Below are 24,335 nucleotides of genomic sequence, written 5' to 3'. Positions count from 1 at the left end.
GTTATATGGAATATTATAAGGCTAGCTCTACAAAAAAGAAAGGAAGTTGATATCATGGTTGAGTTGTGAAGTCCAGTGTGATAGGATGAGCATTGTAATTGTTATTTGCAGATGGAGAAATTCTTTGAGTTGATAACTTGATATTAAAAATACAAAAAAGACTTTTCTAAAATTTATATATAAAAAAACTTGCACCGAATAAAATTGATATATGTATACATACATACATACATACATACATACATATATTTATATATGTATTTTTTGGGTTGTTACAAAATAACTCAGGATAGTAAGGTCCAACATTGAGCCCTGTTTTTTGAATGTTGTTTTGTGGATAATAACTAAACCCTAAATAATACACATGCTAGTATAAGCAAACCACATTAAAATACATTTATCATTTAAAACAAACCACAATACAATTTACTTTATATGGATTAGATGTATAGGGTAATGCCTATCTTTTTTATTTCATAAACAACCCCTTACCTAGAATCTCTAAAAACCAGTTAGGATTTCTAGTTACTATAAAATAAAGTGATGACTGATTTTTTTCTATTTTACCCTTTTCATACATTAGTTCACCCAATGTTAAAATTATAATATTATGTTACAATGATTATCTCAATTCAAAAGAATTAAATTATTAGATGAGATTTTAAAAATAATTCAATTAATATCTATACCTAGTAACTTGATACTAATTATGAAATGCAAGTCCTAATAAATATTATTACTAATACTTACTAATTTTAAATTAACTTTGTAAATAATAATATAATTTTAGAGCTAAAAAATTACATAAAAGATTATTTATTTTTTTGCAGCGTCATATAACTGACCCTATTGCGTGTTAACTATTTTGAAAAGTATAGCTTGAAAACATTGTATTAGTCATTTATTTAGTAAAAAAATAAAATAAAAAAAATAGAAAATGCAACATTGTTGAGTCTATTTAATCCATCAATGCGTTAAATTTATTAGTTTCATTTCTTGGTTACATACACTTCTTCTCCATTCTAACCAATAAATAATCAACATTGTCGATTGTCTACTTTTATCTTAAATATTATAAGATCTTAATTAGTGGTGGGATTTAATAATAATTCTTTAGCAGCAACTTTCAGTGCTTTAATTTTGAAATAGCAATTGCACACATGGCTTTTGTTCATTTCAATTATGCATTTTTTCTGTCATCATTGTCTTTGCTCTTTATTCAAAAGGCATTACAGAAATTGCATTGGTAACTTTCGAAAAGAAGTCTTCTTCTTTAGTCGCAATACAATACTTACCAGTCTCAAGTTCCCACCTTGACGTAGTGGGATGATTTCATTAATTTAAACTTTGTGTTTAATATAAATACAAGCACAAGCAGTGGCATACACATACACACCGCAAGAAACGCTTCTTAGAGGTCACCAATGGGTTCTGAACGGTCAGTAATGCTCATCAACAGACTTTTTCTCCTTAACTTTCTTCTTGTCTGGCAACTTGGCTGTGGGACTATTACTTTTAATGATAGCATCGAAGAAGTCGCACGCAGTAGATCAATTCCAGATGATGAAGGTACAAATTAATCACTGTTTCATTCATTCAAGGATATATCAATATATGTTTAGTTTAATTACTAATCGATGTGGGATAGGGTGAAAGCATGCAGATAGAAGAAGACCATTGAAATTATCATGAATAAATTGATTACGAAAGAAAAGCTATTCGAATATGAAGAGTTCTTTTGCAGCATAAATAAATGGTCCTATTGCGCATTAACTAATTTGAAAAGATGTCTCATGAAAACATTGTATTGGTCAATTATTTAGTAAATAAAAAATATATATATGCAAGTGCAATAACAAAGTTGAGTCTCATTTAATTTACTAGTTTCATTTCTTGCTTAAATACACTTCTTATCCATTCTAACCCGTACATAGTAAGTATATAATAAGGTCGATTGAGTTCTTTTATCTTAAATATCAGAAGATCTTAGTGGGACTTAATACGAATATTTTTTCGGCAGTACGAGCTCTTCGACTCCTTTCACAGAATTTGCAGTCATCTTCCACACAGTTACCGCTGGCATCTTCCACACAGTTATCGCTGTCGTTTCCTATTTGTTCTGACAACCAGTATGCCGAGATCAAATGTGGTTCCCCTGACAACACCAAAAATGGATCGTTTGGTTGGGTCACTGAAATGTATGTATAAAACTTGATAGATTCAAATTCTGATTGTCTCGATGTGAATTACTTTAATTTCTTTGACAGAAACTTGCCAGGAAAAAAGTTGGATGGATACATTCACAATTCAATAGGTCGCTTCAAAAACTTGAAAAAACTGTAAGTATCGTAACTCCATATACATTTCTCTTTTCAGTATTGAATCTACAGTGGTCACCATTGATGAAAATGAGGTTTGATCATATTGCCCACAACAGTAATCTTTACAATAATCAGCTTTCTGGTGGGATTCCTTCAACGCTGGGGCAATTACAGCATCTCAAGTATTTGTATGTTAAAGCTTGGATTCCTTGTTCTTTATATATAAATGATGGCATGCATAGGCTCTTCTTATTTCTAAATAATGGTACAATGGCTTTGTGCAAAACATCAGGTACCTTTCAAGCAATTCGTTGACCGGGTCTATACCTCCAAGCCTGACAATGTTGCGGAATCTTACAGTACTGTATGTCTGTCATGGATGCTTCGAATTTAGTTTGGGTTTATATATTTGCTCCGTTTTGAATTGCATGAACCTTATCCTTTCATCATAAATATATACAAATTAGAATTTCATAAAATTATGTTAAGCATCGTATGGATTTATTCTAATACTTTTTGCTCTTCAATTGAAAAAAAAGAGAATAAAATATAAAATAAATGGTGTTGAAATTCCTTAGAAATGATAGTAGATAACCCTTCTAATGATGACTGAATTGTAGCACGCTCTGCTTCATTGTAAATCTAGCAGATTCTATCAGGCTTCCTAATGAATAATTAGTTCTAACAGAAGTCATATTTTAATGGTGTGATTTAAAGACAATTAATAATTAATAATCTCTTTAAGCCATGTTCTCAAGTTAATTAATTAAAAATAAATAAATATAAGGTATTGGTGAATTGTGCAATAATTAAAGCTTAAATAACTTTTTAGTGGAGAGTATGTTAGAGTAATATATATATATATATATATATATATATATATATATATATATATATAACTAAAGGGTGTGGAGGAAATCAATGTTTCCCCACACCCAAATGCACTGTGAATTACAATAGTAATCTACAATGCATTTTATTTTATTTTTTTAACTTTCTTTTTTTTTCTCCCAAAATTACTTTTTTTTTCAACTTTCCTCTATTTTTTTTATTTTGCATTTTTTTTTCAAAATTATTTTTGTTGATTTTACTTTTTAAATATTGAGCTGGTTAAAATTTTTTCTTTGTAATTTTTTTCCTTTAAAATACTGTGGATTGCTGCGATATTTTCCCACATAGTTTTTCTATTTTATTTTTTTATATTTTAAAATTATATTTGTTGATTTTTTTTAATATTGAACTAATTGAGAATTTAGTTTTTTAATTTTTTTTCTTTAAAACATTGTTGATTGTTATAATGTTTCTTCGCATGGTTTTTTTTTTATGATTTTCTCCAAAATTATCTTTTTTGATTTTATTTTTTAATATTGAGCTGGTTAAAAATTACAGTTACAATATGTGAGGAAATCACTGTAACTTTCATCGCAAATTACTATGGATTGCTACAGTGTTTTTTCGCACATGATTTTTTTTCTGTTTTGTTATGTTTTTTTCTAAAATTGTCTTTGTCAATTTTATTTTTTAATATTAAACTGGTTAAGAATTGCAATTACAATTAAATACAAGTTTTTCCTCACAAAACACTATGGATTGATACAATTTTTCCTCACATGGTTTTTTTCCAGTTTCTTTTGTGTTTTCCTTTTTTGTAATATTTTGTTCCAAAATTATCTTCGTCGATTTTTTTTTTAATATTGAGTTGGTTAGAACTTAACTTTGTAATAAAGCTTAATCATGTGGGGAAAACACTGTAGCTTTCCTCACAAAACATTATGGATTGCTATAGTGTCTCTCCACATGGTTTTTTTTTCTTATAATTTTTTTTCAAATTCTCTTTTTTAATTTTATTTTTTTAATATTGAGTTGTTTGAGAATTACAATTACAAGTCATTACAAATAAGGCTAAATCATGTGGGGAAGCACTGTAGCTTTCATCATAAAACATTGTGAATTGCTACAATGTTTCCAATATGATTTTTTCTCTTTTTTTTGTGTTTTTTTTGTTATTTTTTTTTAAAATTGTCTTTGTCGATTTTTTTTTAATATTGAACTGATTAAGAATTTAGCTTTGTAATTTTTTTCTTTAAAACATTGTGAATTATTGCAATGTTTTCCCCTATGATTTTTTTATGATTTTTTCCAAAATTATATTTGTTGATTTTTTTTTAATATTGAGTTGATTAAGAATTATAATTACAATAAAGCTAAATCATATAAGGAAAGCGTTTTAGTTTTTCTCACAAAACACTGTGGATCGCTACAATATTTCTCTAAATGATTTTTTATTTTATTGTATTGGGGAAAGCACTGTAGTTTTCCTCACAAAACATTATCAATTGCTACAACGTTTTTCCTCATAGGTTTTTTTCCTTCCAAAATTATCTTTGTTAGTTTTTTTTTTTAATATTAAGTTGGTAGAGAATTTAGCTTTGTAATATTTTTTGCTTTTTATTAACAGAAAAGCTAAATTATGTGACGAAAACACTGTATCTTTCCTCACAAAACATTGTAGATTGCTACAAATCATTTTGTTCAGTTTCTAGGTTTTTGATCACCAACACAACTTTTTTTTCTGTCATGAAATATTTGCTCCATCATACCTTTAGTTTCTATTACTTATTTAGCGCTGGTTCATAATTATAACACTATCAATTGCATTTGTTTTATAAGCTCGCGGCAGCGCGCAAGCATGTCATCTCGTGTGTGTGTGTGTGTGTATATATATATATATATCTTATCAAATAACTTAAATTTTTAAATTGAAATGATTATTTATCAATTATTTATATAATACAAAGGCATTGAGATTATAAATTTTTTTTCTAAAATAACTTGTAGATTATAAAAAAAAAAAACTGCGTAAAATTTCAGAAGGAATGTCTATCATCAATATTCGTGAAATATAGAAAACTTCAGAAAGACCTTTTCTACACCACAATTGATAAAAGTTCCATTGATACAATATAGAATTGAATCTGTCGATGATATTAACTGAAAGTTTTTTATATCTTCCGGGATATGTATCATGAATCAGGGATCTTTCCAGCAACGATCTTGATGGCACCATCCCTTCGAATCTGACGGGTCTACAATCGCTTCGTATATTGTAAGTCAATGGTATATTTGCAAGATATTTTTTATTTTATATATATTCATATATTCATTCTGTTATCTGTGTTGAAAATCAGGTATCTTTCCCGGAATAAATTGACTGGGCCAATACCAGACAGCATACGATATTGTCAAAACTTGACAGATATGTATGTGTTTCTTTTTACAGATTAAAACAGTCTTGTATCTATATATGGACAGCTTAATTCTTAATCAAATACATCTTCCTGTCACAGCTATGCCGACCGCAACTTTCTCAATGGTACTATAAACAAAAGTTTGGGCACACTCTCTTCACTTGAATCTCTGTAAGTTATATTTATTATACTTCAAAGTTCAAATAATATAACCATAAATTTACTCAACACACACAATAACGAGGTAATTTCCATAGTTATTTGAAGGAATTATAATTATAGTGCTTGTAAATTATAAACTATTAAATATTTTTATTCATTATATTAATTATAATAATTTATGTTATCACTCAGTTACGTAATTAATTATCTCGTAATTATGCTAGTTATTATATTAGTGTAGATCATGTTTTTACCTTAAAAAAGTTATAAAAAATTGAGTATAATTTCAAATAAAAGTTATTTGTGACCGAGATCGAGAAGAAAAAACATATTCACTCTTGTTACGTTATAAATACTATTTTATTATTTTGTTATCTTAAAAATAATGTAATAGTAATGTCTTGAGGTAGGCCCAAAGAAAGGAGCACATGATAAAGGCACAGCAAGCCCACCAAGGGATTATTAATTTACCACTTGTCTTAAATGAAAGGAACAAACAACAACCAATAGACATGGCCACACGGGCCGAGATTCCGAAATTATTAATAAGATATCATTTATTTATTTATTAATAAATTTATTTATTTATTAATGTGAGTATTCTGTCAGTAGTTATGAGTTTAAAAATTAAAGATAATATAAATCTCCAAATAATTCTAATATCATTTATTAAGTTACTTTGGATATGGTTCTCTGTGATTGCATAGTTCTAGTTATTCACTGCTCCTTTCATTCTACATGATATTTGCGTCTTATAAATTATATCATTCGATTTGCAGGGGTCTTTATTATAACTCGTTGTCAGGCGGTATTCCAAAAGAATTAGGAAAACTGTCTGCACTCCAGTATTTGTGCGAAAAACTTACTCACCACTTCTTTTAGTCTTTATTTCAAGAGTATTATAAATTTATCTACTTATTTGTCTGTTTCTCTGGAGAAAAAGGGCCCTGGATGGCAATGATCTTCATGGTGAACTTCCGAAGGAGCTTGGAAATTTAACCAACCTTCGAATCCTGTAATTTTCTTCTTTTTTCTTTTGTCATTTTGATCATGGAGAGTCGAACTTCATTTAACTTTAGATGAGGCCCCATGTGCAAATTTTGAAACATATAGCAACCTATGTAGCACTACCAATAACCTAGAACTTAATTTCTTGTAGATACCTGACAGCGAATAATTTTAATGGGACAATTCCTACGACATATGCGAAGCTGACCAATCTTGAAGTGTTGTGAGTTTCTTGCTTTTATTTTCTCTTGCAATTTAATTGTTCGGTGTGATATAATTAAAGGAAGCATTTGGGTCAATGCAGTGCGGTAAGTGGAAACTATTTGTCTGGTCCGATACCTGCTTATATTGGAAAATGGGTGAACCTCAACGATCTGTAAGTTTTTTTTTTTTTTTTCCTATAAAACATAGTCAAGTTAAATGTTATAATCTATTGAGGATTTAATTAAACTTATGAAGCAAAACAATTTGGTGCATTGAGCTGACTGTTGCATTGTGTACTTGTCAGGGTCCTGATAGGAAATAATTTTTCAGGGAATCTGCCTGCAGAAACTTTTAGTCTGACAAAATTACAGACATTGTATGTGTAATCATGTTATTTTATTTTAATGTGGAGATAGACATGAAACATGTCGTTTTCTTATTAATGAGTTATAAAGTGTTGTTCAATGATTCCAGGTGGGTGAGTGATGTAAACAATCCCGGAATATCTTTCCCTGAAGAAGTCATACCGGAGCCCAAATATCTGTCTTCTGTGTGAGTGTTTTTCTTCATATTTATGGGATTAATTTGCGAAAAATCTAGATTAATGTGCATGAATTTACTCGAAAATCTTTAGACGTTCAGTTTTCCAAGTAGATAAGCACTTTCATTGACACAATATCCTTGGGATTTTATTTCGTATGAAATTAATATTATAAAGATGTTTTCCACCATGCTTCTGTTCTCTCAATTTCTATCGTTGTGTAATATTATAAAGAAACTATTTGATAATGACTAACATTTTATTTATTTAGTTTATCATGTTAATTAACTAATGACTTTAATATTATATTAAAGAACTATTGTAATTCAAAATTTTACACTATTAAGAATGTTTTTCCATTAACTCTACCATGTTTAAAATTGATGAAAAACATCGATCGAGAAAATGGAAGTTGTTAATCGACAGTCTCTTACTTCTTCAATTGTTCCTGCAGGGTTCTGAGAAATTGCAATATTAATGGTCCAATACGCGAATACATTGGCAAGTGGCCTGAGTTATCATATCTGTACGTTTACCTTTTACGAAATCTCCAGTAATTGTTCTATCTTAGGTAGTCTACACCAACTGGTTAAAACTCCATCGTGTAAATAACTCAACGATTATGTCTATACATTGATCTCATTCGTTCTTTCTTTTAACTTCAGATGACACTTTGATCGACATTACCAATTAAGTCTCGAGTTTTCAATTTTGGGTAATATATATTTGATGCGTTTCGCTTTGGCTCGCAGTGATTTGAGCTTCAACAACTTAAATGGTAGCATTCCAGAAACATTTCAGAAACTGACAAAGTTGTATGTGCTTAAGTTGTTTATATTTATATTTATATAATATAATGTATAGCTGGTGAACACTGTTGCTGATGTGTTGGTGTTTCTTGCTTAGATTTTTAACAAGAAACATGCTTACGGGGCTTCCTTCATGGATCACTAATCCGAAGAAATCGAAAAACAGTCGTCCTACAGTGTAAGACACTAGATTAATGCAAGCTTATCTGCAACTGTCTACATAACTTCTTTTGAGAAACTTTTGAATCACTCCTTTATCTGTGTCGAAACTAAGATATTGTTATAATTTGATTTTCTCTTCGTCTATTTTTAATGTCTAAACACATTTCTATACATAATAGAATTAATTTCAAATTCAGATGGAAACGATAAAACATGATAACAAACCATCAATAAATCTCAGTTCTTTATTAAAACCTATCTAAAAACTGCTATTTACAACCAAGGACTAAACTATATCTTTTTTAGAATTCAAGGGCAAAATCATAACTAAACTATAACCATTTTATTCCTAAAATTAAAGTTATTTAAAGTCTTTTACTCAAAATTCATCAAAACACACAAGCATAATCCCATATCAATTCATTTCTATATATTCTATTTCAATATGTATTTATACAAATATATATTATTCTACACATAAATTACTTCAAATAAAATCACTAACATCACATAAACTTTAATTTTTCATTAAATTAATTATAAACAAAAGGCCTAAACCAATACCATAAATCAAATAGAAAGAGATTAAAAAAACCTTACTCAAGAGTTAAATGATTATATGATGAATTTTGAGATAGGGTTTGAAGAAATTTTTCTGCAAAAGAAAGGGAGAAAAAGCTATCGGTTATAGGGAAGAAATTTCACTAGAAAGAGGAAAGTTTAAATGGAGGTGTTGACATCACCCCCCTCCACACACACACACACACATATATCGCGCTAGAATAACAAAGTTAGGCAAAGCTTGGGTTAAATGCCAACAAAAACCTACATATATGGGCTAGCACATAAAATATAATCCTTTCATTAAAGAGACAACAAATGGTGGTTAGTATTGAAAAAGTGGCATGCTAGGAAAGTTAATTTTGATGAATTATTAAATTCTGCAAGCTTCATTTTTATGAATTGTTAATTTGCAGGGATCTTTCTTACAATAACTTCAACGTGTCATGTAAAAATATAAAGTGCTTGGGACTGCAAAATGTAACCATGTAAGGGGACGAACCAAACTGCTTTCCATTTTGCTTTCTGTTACGAATTTATTGACTTTAATGAATCACTCCTGAAGGTTCTCATTGATTTTTTATTTTTTTTTGGTCTAATTTCATGATCTTGCTGCTTTTCAGTCACCCGACAAGGTATGTGATACCATCATTTTCTGCAATAAGAGTGATCTTGAAGTATGGCTAACAAATTTCTGTGTTAATTCTTAGGTCTTTCATAGATGAGATGAAGAGCAAAAAATGTCGTCGAAAGCGTATGTTCATTCTTTTGAAATCTAAATGCATTTGGGATTCCTTATCTAACCTTAATGTTTCAGCCACTAGTAATACACTTACGGAAATCTAAATGCATTACCACAGCGTATTACCACCACAGTCATTTTCCATTTGTAAGGAGTTTGTTTTTCAAAAATAAATAAATAAATAAATAACTCTCCTAAATATTTTCCAAGTGCATTCAGGCATAGGCGCGCGCACATACCTACATTATTAGATGGAGAATTTCTTTCTTCTAATTATATTGCTGATTTTCTCATTGGAAACAATCATGTTTGTACTGAAAATAAGTTTTCCTGCAGATAATTCCCTGTTTATAAATAGTGGTGGTGAGGATGTATATTACGGAAAGGATCATTATCATAACGATACCTCCATATCAAGTTTTAATCTTAGTCCATCTGATGATTGGGCTTATAGCTATGCTGGGGACATCGATGCCAGTGCTTCAGTAATAAACTCGACATGTGAATTTACTAGCGCTAAGGCAGACATAGATAACAATTTTCGCCTTGCTCCCGTCTCTCTAACGTATTATGGCCTCTGCTTGCGTAAAGGCGAGTACATTGTGACACTTTATTTTGCTGAAGCATTATATTCTAAGAGTGAAGATTACAGCACATCAGGAAAACGAGTGTTTGATATATATATTCAGGTAAGTATTAACTTGTCAGAATCCTTATTTATGTACTAATGTCACACACTTAAGAAAGTCTTGATTGTAGGGAACGAATGTAAGGCCAGATGTCAACATAAAGGAAATCTATGGGAAAGAACATGAAGGAAAACAGCTAAATTTCTCGGTTAAAATAAATGATGGTTCGTTAGAGATCCAGCTCTTCTGGGCTGGCAAAGGATCTCTATACGGACCAGCTCGCAACGGACCTCTCATATCAGCCGTTTCCATCACTCGTGGTAGGAAGCACAACTTCAATATTTTTATTTTTTTCTATTAAAACCGAGGATTCTGTTGCTGACTTCATTCTCAGTGTGAGAATAGTTTATTGCTTGGCTGACAACCATTGTTTTCTGTATGTTTCTCAAGTTCCAAGAAAACTATATCCTTGGGAAATTGCGTTGATTATAGGATGCTGTATTTTGTTTCTGCTGCTGTTGCTGGCCTTCATGTGGAGAATGGGCTGGATAGGTGACAGAGAATTTCGAGGTAAGCACTTTTTTTCTCTATCTGGATAATTCTTACCATAATTGTGGTTCAATTCACTTAACTCATGTGTTATTGGAATATGTAGAAACCAAAGTGAAGATTGGAGAAAGAACTTTCACCCTTAAACAGATCATTCATGCAACAAAAAAATTTAGCCCCAAGATGCAGCTTGGTAGCGGACGTTCAGGGATAGTATACAGGGTAAAAAAAGAATTTTACTTGTTCCTTAATTTTTGCCTTTGGAAGAATAACTTTCCTGTTATTATCCTTTCATCATTTTGATTTCACATGCCTGCAGGCTGAATTACCAGATCTGACTGTAGCAGTGAAGAAGCTATTCACTCATTCAAAAGCAGTAGATGAAATAGGAAGTGAAGTTTATGCCAGGAAGGCCTTGGACTTGAAACATGAAAACCTTGTTAATTTGATTGCTAGTTATTCCAGAAGGCACCTAATTTTGCTCATCTACGAATATATGGAACATGGCTCACTTGGACAAGTTTTATTTGGTAATTTTCTGATCTCTCGGTCTCAATCTAATTTGGCATTTACAAATTTTGCTAACCAACTTGGACAAGTCTCGTTGCTCCACTTAGTAATTAATATTTTAGTTTAAAAACCTCTATTTTCTTAGAAATTTTACTAGCTAGAAATTAAAATGGTATTTCTAAGTAATGCACGAGGCTCCAATTTATCTAGTTTACTCCTTAGGTTCCATTAAAATGGTGTAATTTATACACCTAATTAAGAGCAACGAAAACCGAGCTACGTGCAAGGCAATGAACTCTTAGTTAATGCATGCTCAAGTCTTGTTAGTTTTCTCTTTACCTTTTGATATATTAAATGCTTTTGGATTTATTTACACACACACGCACGCTAGAACTGATAAAAGTGAGGTGTTTATATACAAAGTCATGGTCCATTAAGAAAAACTTCCAAGTTAATGATAGTGTTCTTTTAAATATTCAAGCCTTGCGTGCAGCCCATATACCGATCTAAGTGACTTTACGATGGCTGGTGTGTTAATTTTTAAAGTTTATACCTTTTATTTTCTCTATACAACATTACCCCTAGTTTGTAGTTTATCTTTTAAGATTGTCAAGTGTTTTGAAGCTCAAGAATTTTCAGTGTCAAGTGTTAGTTGAGTTTGGTTCAAATCAAAAGACCTTAACCTTATAGTGATCCTTAATCAACCATTTTTTCACAATCAGAACATAGGAGACTGCTGACTATTGACTTGGGGATTTGCAGGTACAAATCCCACTGTGCAAATTGATTGGCAGAAAAGATTTACAATCTGCAGGGGAATAGCGAAGGGTTTGAAGTATCTTCACGAAAGGAATCCACCAATAATTCACAGAAACATAAAAGCCAATAATATTCTGCTTGATGCAAGTTGTAATCCGAAAATATCAGATTTTGGATTGGCAAAGCTTTATGAAGAGGAGAATCCATATATTGCGATTGGAGCAGGAGGAGATCTGTAAGTAAACATTGACTTTACAATTTTATTTGGAGAAAATTGGGTTCCTATTTAATCTATCATTTCGTTGCTGTTGCAGTCTATACATGTCACCAGAGTATGCAACCCGGAGAGCCATGACGGTGAAAGTCGACGTCTACAGTTTTGGGATCCTTCTCCTTGAAATCGTTAGTGGGAGAAATAATGCTGACTACAGAGCAAACCAAGAAACTGTTTTTCTTCTAGATACGGTAAGAGCTAGATAACTGTTTTTCTTAATTAACATTCTTTAGCAAAAATATGATCAAATAAGCTTACTAGACGTTTGATTTTTTACGAGGAACAAGACGATAATGTGATATCAATTTAATAATTTAATGTTTTTGTTACGAAAGAAAGGTTCAAAATCAAAACCTTTTTGATAAAATGAGGTAATTTATATATATCAATTAAGCCAGTATGTTATTCATTCTGATATTAAATAAATCGAAGTTTTTCATACAACAATACTTTAATTTTGGGTCTCATGAGATACTAACCCTCAAATGATTGGTATTACTTGAATAACTAATCCAAAAACAATATTTTGAGATAATTAGTATATAGATATGATATTCCTTTTGGACATATTTCTTAGAAGTTCAAACAATTGCAGGCTGGTAATTTAAATGCGCGGGGAAGGCTAGGAGACTTAGTTGACCCAAGCTTGCGCACTTATGACTGGGACCAAGCGAAAATTGTCCTGAACTTGGCAATGATGTGCACCGATCAATCACCTTCTCTCAGGCCTACAATGTCTCAAGTAGTGGCTGTACTTGAAGGCGAAAAAACTCTCGAGGATCTCTCTAAAGAGATCGCTCCCTCGACATGATTTGAATCTCTCCTGCTTCACCGGATGGTCAGTGTGTGTGTGTATCTTGTGTGGTTTGCCGGTTTCTCCATATCTATTGAAATTTCTTCCTTTTTTTTTTTCTTTGGTTTCTTTTCCTTATCCACCTTTTGATTTAAATCTTCCTGATAAAGATTGAAGAAAAAATATGTACTGTTTTTTATGGAATTATGGCCCTGGAGATTGCAGACCTCGTTTGTTATGTGACATCTATATATATGTTTCATGTTGTCAATTATTCTCACTCTATGAATGTTTTCCTTGCATTTTTGCATATGCAATCTTCATCGTAATTTATTTATTATTGTTATTGGTGTCATATTCTATATACAAAACATTTTTATAGCTTTAAAATTTTGCACTCAATAAATGTCAGGAAAGGGAGTTGGTAGGAACCAAAGAAAAGGTAGGATTTATATTTCCAAACTAGATATGAATATATGCATTTAACCCCAAAACATTGCACAAGTTTTATTTTACAAAAAACTCTCCTTACTTTGAATACCTAGTGGGTAATTTGGCTCAGCATTTCTATGATATTGTAACTATTACTGAGAGAATAGAACAAGTAATAAGAATGGAAAGAACGTTAGAGCCTACGGAGAAGAAAGGCTTTACTAGGAAAAAGAAGGATTCTAAGGTGAACAACGTGGAAGAAGGGTATAAAAGTAAGAAAAAAAATTACTATCACTATAACTTTCAAACACCTACCCAACAAGTTGCAAGTGTAAACTTTACTAAACCTTTCTCGACTAACCAACAACACCAACCAAATGACCAACAAAGTAACCAAATTGTTAATCCTCCAAAAAGGAAATTTCAAAGAACCCAAGAATGATTGCCACCATTACCAATTCCCCAAGGAGAAATGTACTCAAAGTTATTGAGTATTTGACAAGTGGCCCCTGTTCCCCTAACCCAACTCCAACCTCCATACCCATATTGGTGGCATTGCTGGACATGATATTTAAAGTTGTAATGCATTTAAAAACAAACTTCTATAATTGATAAAAGATGGGTGAATAACTTTCGACGATGCATCCAATGTGAATTCCAACCCTTTTCCCAATCTTGTTTCAAGTAGTGAAGGGGTGAATGTTGTGGAAATAGGGAGTAAGAAGGAAAGAGTTTTGAAGGTTTCCAGGGAAAGACTGTATGGTATGCTGGTACAGTCTGGATATTTATCTGAGTTTGAACAAGTAATGAATGGAAATAATTACTGCAAGTTCCATGGCAAGGTGGGATACCACATTGATGATTGTGAAGAATTTCACCAAGAAGTGAAAAGGATGCTTGCTTTTGGCATGATAAGGATAGGGAATGAAGAAGAGAGTAGTGAAGTAGGGATGATGAAGTAGGGATGACAAGCTGTTAGGAGAGAAAGGTGGAGGTTTGTAGACTCTAACCAACTGTGGGTGGTCCACCAAAACTAATCTTGACCAAGTTTGTATGTACAAATAATGGAAGTTATGGCATAATGCCTTACAATTATTGGTATTCTTTCAACAATAAAAGTCTCGCTCTTATCTTTCATGCTAAAATTGGCGGTTTGACTCAAAGTGGTTGGTGTTTTACACTGGAAAAATTAGAGAGACACAGGAAAACTAAAGGAAAAGAAATAGTTTATGCTTCTAAAGATATGGAAGTGAACAAACCTATTAGTGAAGAGGAGTCCAATGAATTTTTGAAGTTAATGAAGCATAGTGAGTATAGTGTGGTAGATCAGTTGAAGAAAACTCCTACTAGAATCTCTTTAATGTCACTTATCTTGAGTTCTAAGTTTCATCGTAAAGCATTGCAAAAGGTGTTGAATGAAGCATATGTGCCACAAAATATCACTTAAGATACAAATGGGACATTTAGTGGGAAGAATTCAAGCCACCAATTACTTGTACTTCATCGAGGATGAGCTTGACCTGGAAGGGACTTGGCATAACAAGCCTTTATACATCACCATGAGATATAAGGATTGCCTAATCAGCAAAGTGCTTGTAGATAATGGTTCAACTTTGAATGTGCTACCAAAACATATGCTACATGAGATGCCAATTGATACTAATTATATAAGGCCAAGCACTATGACAGCTAGAACATATGCTACATGGTATGCTTGTTTAAAAGCTTTTTCTATTTTCTCTTTTATATTTCTTGATTTTTTAGACCTTTTGTTGTTAATTCAATATTTGTGATGATTTTTATTTCTTTGTTATTTTATGTTTTTAATATGGGTTAAGGAAGACAATTTTTATTTATGTTGTTATCTTTGATAAAATTGAGGTGAATTAATAATGGTAGTTGATATTGATAAAAATATAGAGTGACATATTTAAAATTTATTTTTGATTGTCTGTTTTAATTTGAGGTCAATTATATTTTGTCTTGTTGAAAATGCAATTAAACTAGTATATCAATGCTTTTTTAGTTCCAAAAAATGGTCAAATTGTTATGTTAGAACAAGTAGGAGGCAATGCTTATTATTAATTCACATGTATGAAAACTACAAAATTGCTAAACATTGAATGTGAGCTTCTTTTACACTCTCTTATAAGGTTTTAACTTGAGTTTTTTTTTTTTTTAATGTAGATGGATTCAAATTTTCCGAGCTTTTTTACCAACTTTCTTATGAGTGAGTCAGAAGATATTCTCTCTCAACCAAGTGATTCTAATCAATTAATTGATGACTTAACATACTCGAATTTAAATGTCCATTCGGCAAAAAAATCACAAAGAAGTAAAAATTTCTCACCAGAGGAAGATTGTTTACTTGTCTCTATATAGCTAAATACAAGCAAGGATCCAATTACAGGAGTTGAACAACAAACAAAACAGTTATGGGCTCGCGTACATGCTTACTTTGTAGAGAATGGAGGAAACTTGAATAATCGTTCCCAAATAAGCATCTCAAGTAGATGGCAAGAAATAAATAGAGAAGTCGGTAAATTTGTTGGATTTGTTACTCAAATTAAAAATCGTCAGCAAAGTGGAATGACCAATCAAGGGTAATTTTAATATTCATTTCCATGTTAAATTATTTAACACATATTTTAACATTATTTTATTTATTTATTTTTTTACCAGATTAATGATGCTCGGCAAATGTATGCTTCTTGCGTTGGCAAACGATTTCAACTAGAACAATGTTGGGTTATCTTAAGAAAAGAATCCAAATGGCAATTTGAGCGTGCAAGTCAACATCAAAGGTCAAACAAGAAACAAAAAGTCATGTCAATGCAAGTCCGGCTTCATCAACTCCATCTACCCCTGATTCTATTAGTTTAGGAGAAGATAGTGAACCATTGATTTTTCAAGATAGACCAATCGATCAGAAGGCTGCAAAGGAACGACTTAAACGTAGACAAGGAAAAGATAAAGTTGGGGAGGTAACTGTAACAAATCTCTTACAACAATTCAGGGATACTCTAGTTGAAATTGAGGTTCGATTATGAGTTTGAAGAAAATCATGTAGTTCTGGTTTTCACCATGTGACACTAATATAAAGGAATTGACTTCATGCTCATGGTCAAATCCAAGGTTCATTGCTCCTTCATCCTCAATAATCATATTATGCATTATTATGCAAGCTTTCATAATATATGCAAGCGTTTCTCCATCCCAGTATCGAACAGGTCCACGTACAATTGCAAAATGAGATTGGAGCACCCCAAATGCTCGCTCCACATCCTTCCTTGCAGACTCTTGCTTGTTTGCAAAATATTTTCTCTTTGCTCCTAATGGTCTTGGGATTGTCTTAACAAAGGTTGACCAATTAGGATAAATCTCATCTGCTAAATAGTATCCCATTGTATATTCATGCCCATTAATTGTATAATTGACAGGAGTAGTACGACCTTCAGCAAGTGCAGCAAAGATAGGTGACCGATCAAGAACATTAATATCATTTAATGATCCAGGCATTCCAAAAAAGGCATGTCATATCCAGAGATCTTGTGAAGCCACCGCCTCTAGAATTATAGTTGGTTCACGACAATGACCAGTATACATCCCATGTCATGCAATTGGGCATTTCTCCCATTTCCAATGCATACAGTCAATGCTCCCTAACATCCCTGGAAATCCACGCTGCTCTCTAATTGATAATAATCGACAAATATCGGTCTCGTTTGGTGCCCTTAGATACCAATCACCAAAAACTTCTACGATTGCTTTGACGAAAGCTCTAAGACTTTCTATAGCAGTAGTTTCTCCAATTCGAAGATATTCATCAGTAAGATCTGCAGGAATACCATATGCAAGTATTCTGTGAGCTGCAGTTACCTTTTGAAGGCAAGATAAACCAAGAACACCAAGAGCATCTGTCCTTTGTTTGAAATATGGATTATGAGCTTCTACTGCATTTGCGATCTAAAAAAAGACGACGACTCATCCTAAATCTTCTTCGAAATTGACTTTTAGTGAATTTAGGATTTTCAGCAAAATAATCATTATATAACCTTAACTCACCTTCTTTTCTATTACGATTGACAATATTGTAACCAAGAATAGAGCCACGATACCCTGTTTTCTGCCCTTGATTATTTGATTCTTCTTCAGCAACCACAACAGTACCAACTTGAAAAGCAAACACAAAAGTGTCATCATCAAAATTAAAAGCATCATAAAAATTAAAATTAGAATGATTCATGATGAATTTTAATGAAATATATTTTTGATTGGAGAGAAAAAAATGGAATGATGAGAAAAAATATTAAGGTATATGAGAATATTTATAGATGGATTATTTTTTTAAAATTTGAAATCTTAGAATGTTGACAGTTATTTTTTTAAAACTTAAAATTTTAAAATTTAAAATGATAGCGGTCATTTTTTCAAAATTTAAAATCTTAGAATGTTGACAGTTATTTTTTAAAAACTTAAAATTTTAAAATTTAAAATGATGGCAGTCATTTTTTCAAAATTTGAAATTTTAAAATTTAAAATAGTGGCGGTCATTTTTTCAAAGCATGAATTTTTTTAAAAAAAATTTGAAAATCAAAATTTAAAATATTGACGGTTTTTTTCAAAGTTTGAATTTGAATTTACTTTTAAAAAATTAAATTTTTAACAGTAACATATAAAACTGAAAATTAAAAATATTTATATAAATAAATTTGAAGTTTAATTTTAAATTATATCTTTTAACTTTCATATTATTTCATTAATTTTATATGACTTTTATAAATTACTCATATTAATTATATAATTAATAACATCATAATTATATTATATATAAAATAACTAAATTAGTTATATAATTATATTAAAATTAATTTAACATAAAATATATTAAAATATAAATTGTTTTTCTAAATAGCTTTTTATCATTAGAATGTACATAATCAAAAAACTATATTTGCATTATTCAAAAAACCATTTTATTAATTTGAGTCTTCAATTTAATTTTTTGCAGAGATGCTCTGATGATGCAAAAAAATCGACATAATGGAAACAGAAGATGCAGAACATGAACAAAGACTTAACCATAACTTTTAAAGACGCATTATTACCTCCCAATGTTCAGATTCCGTGAGTCCAATCATTTATGTTATTATTTTTAATACAATATAAAAAAACAATTAAACCTGAAAATTTAATATTAAATAAGATAAAGATAAATTTATATAAGTTTCATACTCAAAAAATATACATTTAAAAATATGTTAAATAATAATAATATAAAATTATTATTAAAACGTTACCTAACAACTTAAATTTTTAATTAAATTTATAATAATTTTTTATATATAGTAGCCCTGTGTAGGTATAAGAAATTGGACAAATTAGACGGTCATTAAATTTTGTACTTGTAGCACGTTACTTATCTTCTTTCCTTTTATTATATGTAATTAAAGACTTATTTAATTTTTTTTTCTAGTTTATCATAGCTTAATGTCACTGGCTATTCAATAATATATTTTGATTATTATAAAAAATAATCAGTTAACCACATGTATAATAAAAAAACCATGCCCAATAAATGTTTTTGGATGAATAAGGTAGAATAGGAAATTAAAGAAGGGCTTTTTCTTTGCTTTCGTTGAGAGCCTCCAATAATTGTTTTTATTTGATTTTCTTTAATAAATATCTAGACATTAATCTCACATCAATTTTAGTTTTACTTTAATTTTGAGAAGCGAAGATTTTATTACCAGGTAGTGTTAACGGGCACAAACAATAGAAATTCCTAATATGTTGTATCAAAACAATTAGCAATTTAGCAGAGCTGTTAGCTGGGCATAGAAAAGATAGAAAACCGAATAAATTTGGAAAATTTAATAAGGTATATACCAAGGACAAGATGGTGTTTATGAAAAATTTGGAAAAGCAGCACAATCAAAAGGTGACTCCGCTAGAAATTTTTGGAATTGGTAAAATCAAGAGGCAACTTACTTTTTGAATTTTTATGATTTTGTTCAAATTAATAGGCAACCTAACTTGTGAATTTTTTGAAATTGATTTAATCAAAATACAAAAGATATTTTTATAAAGCAACTTGCTTGAAATTATTTTTAACTTGTTATTTTATATTTGTTATTTTATAAAGCGATTATTAAAAAATATTTTATATATAAAATATTTTACATGGCTAAACAAAAACACCCTAAATATATTAAACAACTCTTCTTCCACCCTTATCTGTACTGGTTTTTAGAATTAAAATTGATGAAGAAATAATTGTGATAATTACCGAATAAATTCTCATCGTTTAACTTTAATTATCCGTCGTAAAAAGAAATAAGAACATAACAGTTTTTAGCTTTAAAATTAGAGGTTTTTCCTTTGAAAAAACAGTTCAGAAGATTAAAAAAAAAGTCTTATCTTCATGACCTAAATACACATAAATGGGCTGAAAAAAAAATATTTATGGGCAGATAATTAATTTATAATAAATCCAAATTCTAGTACATCATCAGTTGACAAAAAACAAACTCAAGCCTATAACCCGGAGCCAGAACCCAAGCCTGATCCGAGCTCACACACATGGGTTGAAGTCACACTCAAAATTCTACTATATAAACTACAAAGTGTGTCGATAATTTAAACAGTATTACAGACCAATGACAGTATACACATAGTATAAACAAATTAACAATATTACAGAACAATCACATTATACACATAGGGAAAGTGAAATAACTTAGATATTATGCAACAAATGGAGGGATCATTGTCTTCACTTACCAATCAATATGAATCCCTTGGATTTTCAAGGAGGTGAAGATATGCTTCTTTATTCACGGACTTGATTCCTTAATCTTCAACCTTCCTCCAGGTCCCTGGCTTGTTAACCGGACATGGGAAATTTTTCAAATTGAAACAATTGCTAACCTCAACATAACGTATTGACTGCATGGTCTTCTGTAAGTCAGTCCAGTCTTCATCCAAGAATGGCAAGAACTTCAAACACAAACCCTCAAGGTAGTTCCAAGAGAAGGCAATCTCTTCCTCGGAATGAGCACTTGGATTGATGCTTTTGAGAGCTGATCCATTCTCAAGGCAGAGATATTGCAGAACAGAAAGCTTCGTTGGATTAATCCATTTAGGCAAACTTTTGTGAGGGTAGCGCCTAAGATACAATTCCTTGAGGTTTGGAGGAGGGTGTAGTCGATCTAGCATCTCTAGGATAGTTCTATCTTTACAATCTTCAGTGTCGATGGCTAGAACCCTAAGTTTCACAAGCTTTGATAAGAGCTCCCCTTCACTTTCAGTGATTTCGCTCTCATTGCTGAGGTTCATTCGAAGTACTCTTAGTTGGACCAGTTGTTTTAGCTCTAGGAGATGACAACTTTGTGGTGTGGATTGACGTACCACCCTGAAACCTGATAGTTCTTGAAGTTGAGAGAGGTTTCCAATTCCTTGGGGTAGGTATTGGAGACCACAAGATCCGCAGTCCAGGACTATGAGATTCTTCAAATAAGAGATTGATGGATGAAGTTTAGTTAAATCACTGCATTCGGCTAATATCAAAAGATGGAGATTACGAAGTTTTCGGATTGAAGATGGCATTTCTTTAAGGCCTACAGCTCCACTGAGATTTAGATATGCTAGGCGTTGGAGCGAAAAAATCCAGCTCAAGAGCTTCTCCATGGAAGTGCTATCTAACCTAATTCGAGAGAGATCCAATACTCTGAGAGAGTCAAGTGACACCATTTGGTTCTTACTGAAAGTAAATTGACCTTGACTGCTGGCCATTAATAGCAATGCCCTGAGCTTTGAACAATGCTTTAATGTTGCTGTGCTCATTTCACTCGTCAGGCCCAGCCATCGTGAATCAGGTGACAATTTCTGCTTGCCTGCTTCAAAGCTACACAACATCTCATCTTCAGCAAACATTGTTGTTAAATCACGAACCAAATCATGCATCTTACAGCTGTAGACTCTTCCATCATAGCCACGCCTCTTCACAACTTCTACAAGGCATCTTCTGACTAGATCTGTCAAATATTCATATCCCAAGTCCTCTGCGGTTTTTGAGTGCTCCTCTGTTCTCTGGATGAAGCCCTCTCCAACCCACCAATGCACTAATTGCTCAGCTTGAATCACGGAATCTTCAGGATAAATTGAGAAGCATAGAAGAAATTGCTTCAGATGTGTAGGGAGTGCATCATAGCTTAATTGCAGAGAAGTCTTAACTGAGCTATTTTGCTTCCTGGTAGTCAATTCATGGAAGTGCTCAAGAATGTCTTTCCACTTGCCAAGGTTGTGAACTTCTGTTGCAAGAGAGGCTGCTATTGTCTTAATTGCAAGAGGGAGCCCCCCACATTTCCCCACAATTTCTTTGCCTACTATTTCAAATTGGGGTTTATGACATTTTCCCTTGGTCTCCTGGAAGGCAAAGTTGCAGAACAATGACCAGCTGTCCTTATCATCAAGAACTTTTGGGTGGTGAATGCGTGAACTTTCAACTCCCATATGGGTTGCCACATCTTCATGTCTTGTTGTGATCATGACACAACTTCTCTTTTCTGTTTTTTGAATAGCAGAACATAGCTTACCCCACAATTCTTGATTGAAGCTCCAAACATCATCCATGACAATGAGGCAACTATGACCTTGAAGTGATTGGTTGATAGCATGCAACATTTGGCCTAGATCAGACACCGGGGAGGGATTCTTTCGTAACTGCTCCAATATGCTCTTGATTATCTTTTCATCACTGAAATCCTGAGAAACGGACACCCAGATTTTTTTATCAAAGCAGCCAGCGACCGCCCTATCTCCAAAAAACTTTTGTGCAATGGTGGTTTTACCTAAGCCCCCCATTCCCACAATGCCAATTCTTTGGAGGACTCCACTTGCACTAAAAATCCATCGTTTTAGCTTTTCTATATCTTCTTCCAGTCCAATAACCTCAGATGGCTCAAAATCCTGAGAGGTAAATACCTTAGCTCGGTAAGGGTTGTCTCCCAATGATAGAAGATGTTGTGGAGTTAAATATGCGCGCAAGTCACTCCCCATCTTGCCCATGCGTGAGTTCAAGTCCATCAATTGCCTCCCCATTCGACACCTGAAGAAAAATTCATCAGGTGTGTATTTGGAGCAGGACCCATCTTTCTGATAATCATATCTAAGAACGCAATCTGTCAATATGTCATCTGCTTCGTAAACCAGATCTCTCAGCTTGATCAAGCTCGTCTTGAGAGTTTCCTTCTTCATTTTGAGGTTATTTGTGTCAGCAAGAAAGGCTTTGACGAGGTCGAGTTGTGTCTTCAAAGCTTGAAATTGATTTTTGAAGTCAATTGCAAATTGAGCTTGATTCATGAGAGCGCTAAACACTTGATCTCCCAGGTTTTCAATAAGAACAGTTTCCACCGCCATTTGCTTGTTCTGATGATATGAGAGAGATTCACAAGTCTGACTTGATAATCAGAAAATGTATTAAATTCCCTGCAATTAGATAATCCCACAAGGCTAGAAATTAGAGGGAGCAGAGAACAAACCCCCAAAAGTATTGATCCATGCAAAATAGCAACACAAGCGAACTAACAGAAAATCCTAATAGGATCATATGTCAAAGGCTTTTACTAATTTTGAGCAGAAGAGTTTGAATTCAACAATGGCTAAACCATTGCCAAAATGAAGTGAATATAATATTGTATTATTTTATCCTCTCATTAATTAATTTTCAGCGTGATGATTAATTTGGTACTTGTTTATGCAAGTGTTTTCCTTCCTCTAAAACCTTATAATGATAAAAATAGAAGATTTATAAAGCAAAGATAAATCATCTGTGACAATATTAGCTAACATCTTCCAGAACTCATCCAATTATTTTCTAAATAATTTAAGAACATAATAAATATATAGAAGATTACTTACCGAAGTGAGAGATTCTGGGCTTATGAAACGAAAAGTTTCTGATGATAGATAGATTTGTTAGATGTGGCTTGAATAATTGCAAACAGGAGAATAGAAGTGAAAGAAAGGAGACAGAAGAAGCTAATGGGATATCAGAAAAATGAACGAGGGAACAGCTGGTTTCGGTATACTTGTAGAAGTTGTGTAGGAATGCAGCTAATTTATAGAACTGATTGGTGTGAATAAAAGAACAAGTACGAGTTCCAACCAAAGGCAAGGAAAGGAAAGCACATAAAAAATATAGTACCGTTCTTTTTTTATGCAATAAAAATTTTATAAATATAAAAATTTAATAATTTTTTTTTATAAAGTATTTTTGTTCTATAAACTTTATTTTTACTCTAAATTTATTAATTTAATATTATATAAATATTTAAGAAAAATTAAATCTTTATTAATAATAAATATATATTTATATGAATATAATAATATCATGTATAATTAACAGATTAACTACAGGGCATATTAAATTAACAAAGATCACTAAAACTCCTTCATTGAAAAAAAAAAAAAAAACCCAACTAAACGATGCAAAAATTGATCTAGTAGAAGGCCAAACATTTTGCAAAGGAATGTCTGGAGACTTCACAAGGATGATTAATACCAACCCTGACCATTAATAATGGCTCACATTGAATTGTTTTTTACTCCTATAATTTTCGTGTTTCAAT

At 31.7% G+C, this 24,335-nt stretch overlaps 2 protein-coding genes and 1 pseudogene across 3 annotated transcripts; 1 reads left to right on the top strand and 2 right to left on the bottom strand.

The window, feature by feature from the left end:
- The first annotated feature begins 1,385 nt into the window (after positions 1-1,385).
- On the top strand, positions 1,386-13,546 carry LOC7486494 (probable LRR receptor-like serine/threonine-protein kinase At1g53440). Of its 2 annotated transcripts, none has more exons than XM_052447740.1 (28): positions 1,386-1,569; positions 2,021-2,198; positions 2,268-2,339; positions 2,438-2,509; positions 2,614-2,685; positions 5,356-5,427; positions 5,510-5,581; positions 5,669-5,740; positions 6,511-6,582; positions 6,675-6,746; positions 6,891-6,962; positions 7,044-7,115; positions 7,248-7,319; positions 7,418-7,495; positions 7,939-8,010; positions 8,237-8,299; positions 8,391-8,471; positions 9,433-9,504; positions 9,640-9,651; positions 9,727-9,770; positions 10,095-10,447; positions 10,518-10,704; positions 10,838-10,957; positions 11,043-11,158; positions 11,256-11,466; positions 12,209-12,440; positions 12,520-12,670; positions 13,075-13,546. In XM_052447740.1, the coding sequence occupies exons 1-28, from the start codon at positions 1,425-1,427 to the stop codon at positions 13,288-13,290; spliced, it is 3,123 nt and encodes a 1,040-aa protein (XP_052303700.1). In that variant the 5' UTR covers positions 1,386-1,424; the 3' UTR covers positions 13,291-13,546. The 2 variants fall into 2 exon arrangements, with proteins under 2 accessions (XP_052303700.1, XP_024443105.1); XM_024587337.2 differs by having other exon boundaries at positions 1,387-1,569; positions 10,518-10,707.
- Positions 13,547-16,578: 3,032 nt separating this feature from the next.
- Positions 16,579-18,806, bottom strand: LOC112324550 (uncharacterized; annotated as a pseudogene).
- A 1,360-nt stretch (positions 18,807-20,166) lies between these two features.
- On the bottom strand, positions 20,167-23,837 carry LOC7486493 (disease resistance RPP13-like protein 4). Its single transcript, XM_024588040.2, has 2 exons — positions 23,626-23,837; positions 20,167-23,193 (listed from the first exon to the last, which is right to left on the bottom strand). The coding sequence occupies exon 2, from the start codon at positions 23,122-23,124 to the stop codon at positions 20,557-20,559; it is 2,568 nt and encodes an 855-aa protein (XP_024443808.1). The 5' UTR covers positions 23,125-23,193; positions 23,626-23,837; the 3' UTR covers positions 20,167-20,556.
- Between the last annotated feature and the right edge of the window lie 498 nt (positions 23,838-24,335).

This window comes from Populus trichocarpa, chromosome 16 (genome assembly GCF_000002775.5).
Source record: "Populus trichocarpa isolate Nisqually-1 chromosome 16, P.trichocarpa_v4.1, whole genome shotgun sequence".
In the NCBI taxonomy this organism is placed as follows: Eukaryota; Viridiplantae; Streptophyta; class Magnoliopsida; order Malpighiales; family Salicaceae; genus Populus; species Populus trichocarpa.
This window is presented reverse-complemented; position numbering and strand designations above follow the sequence as displayed.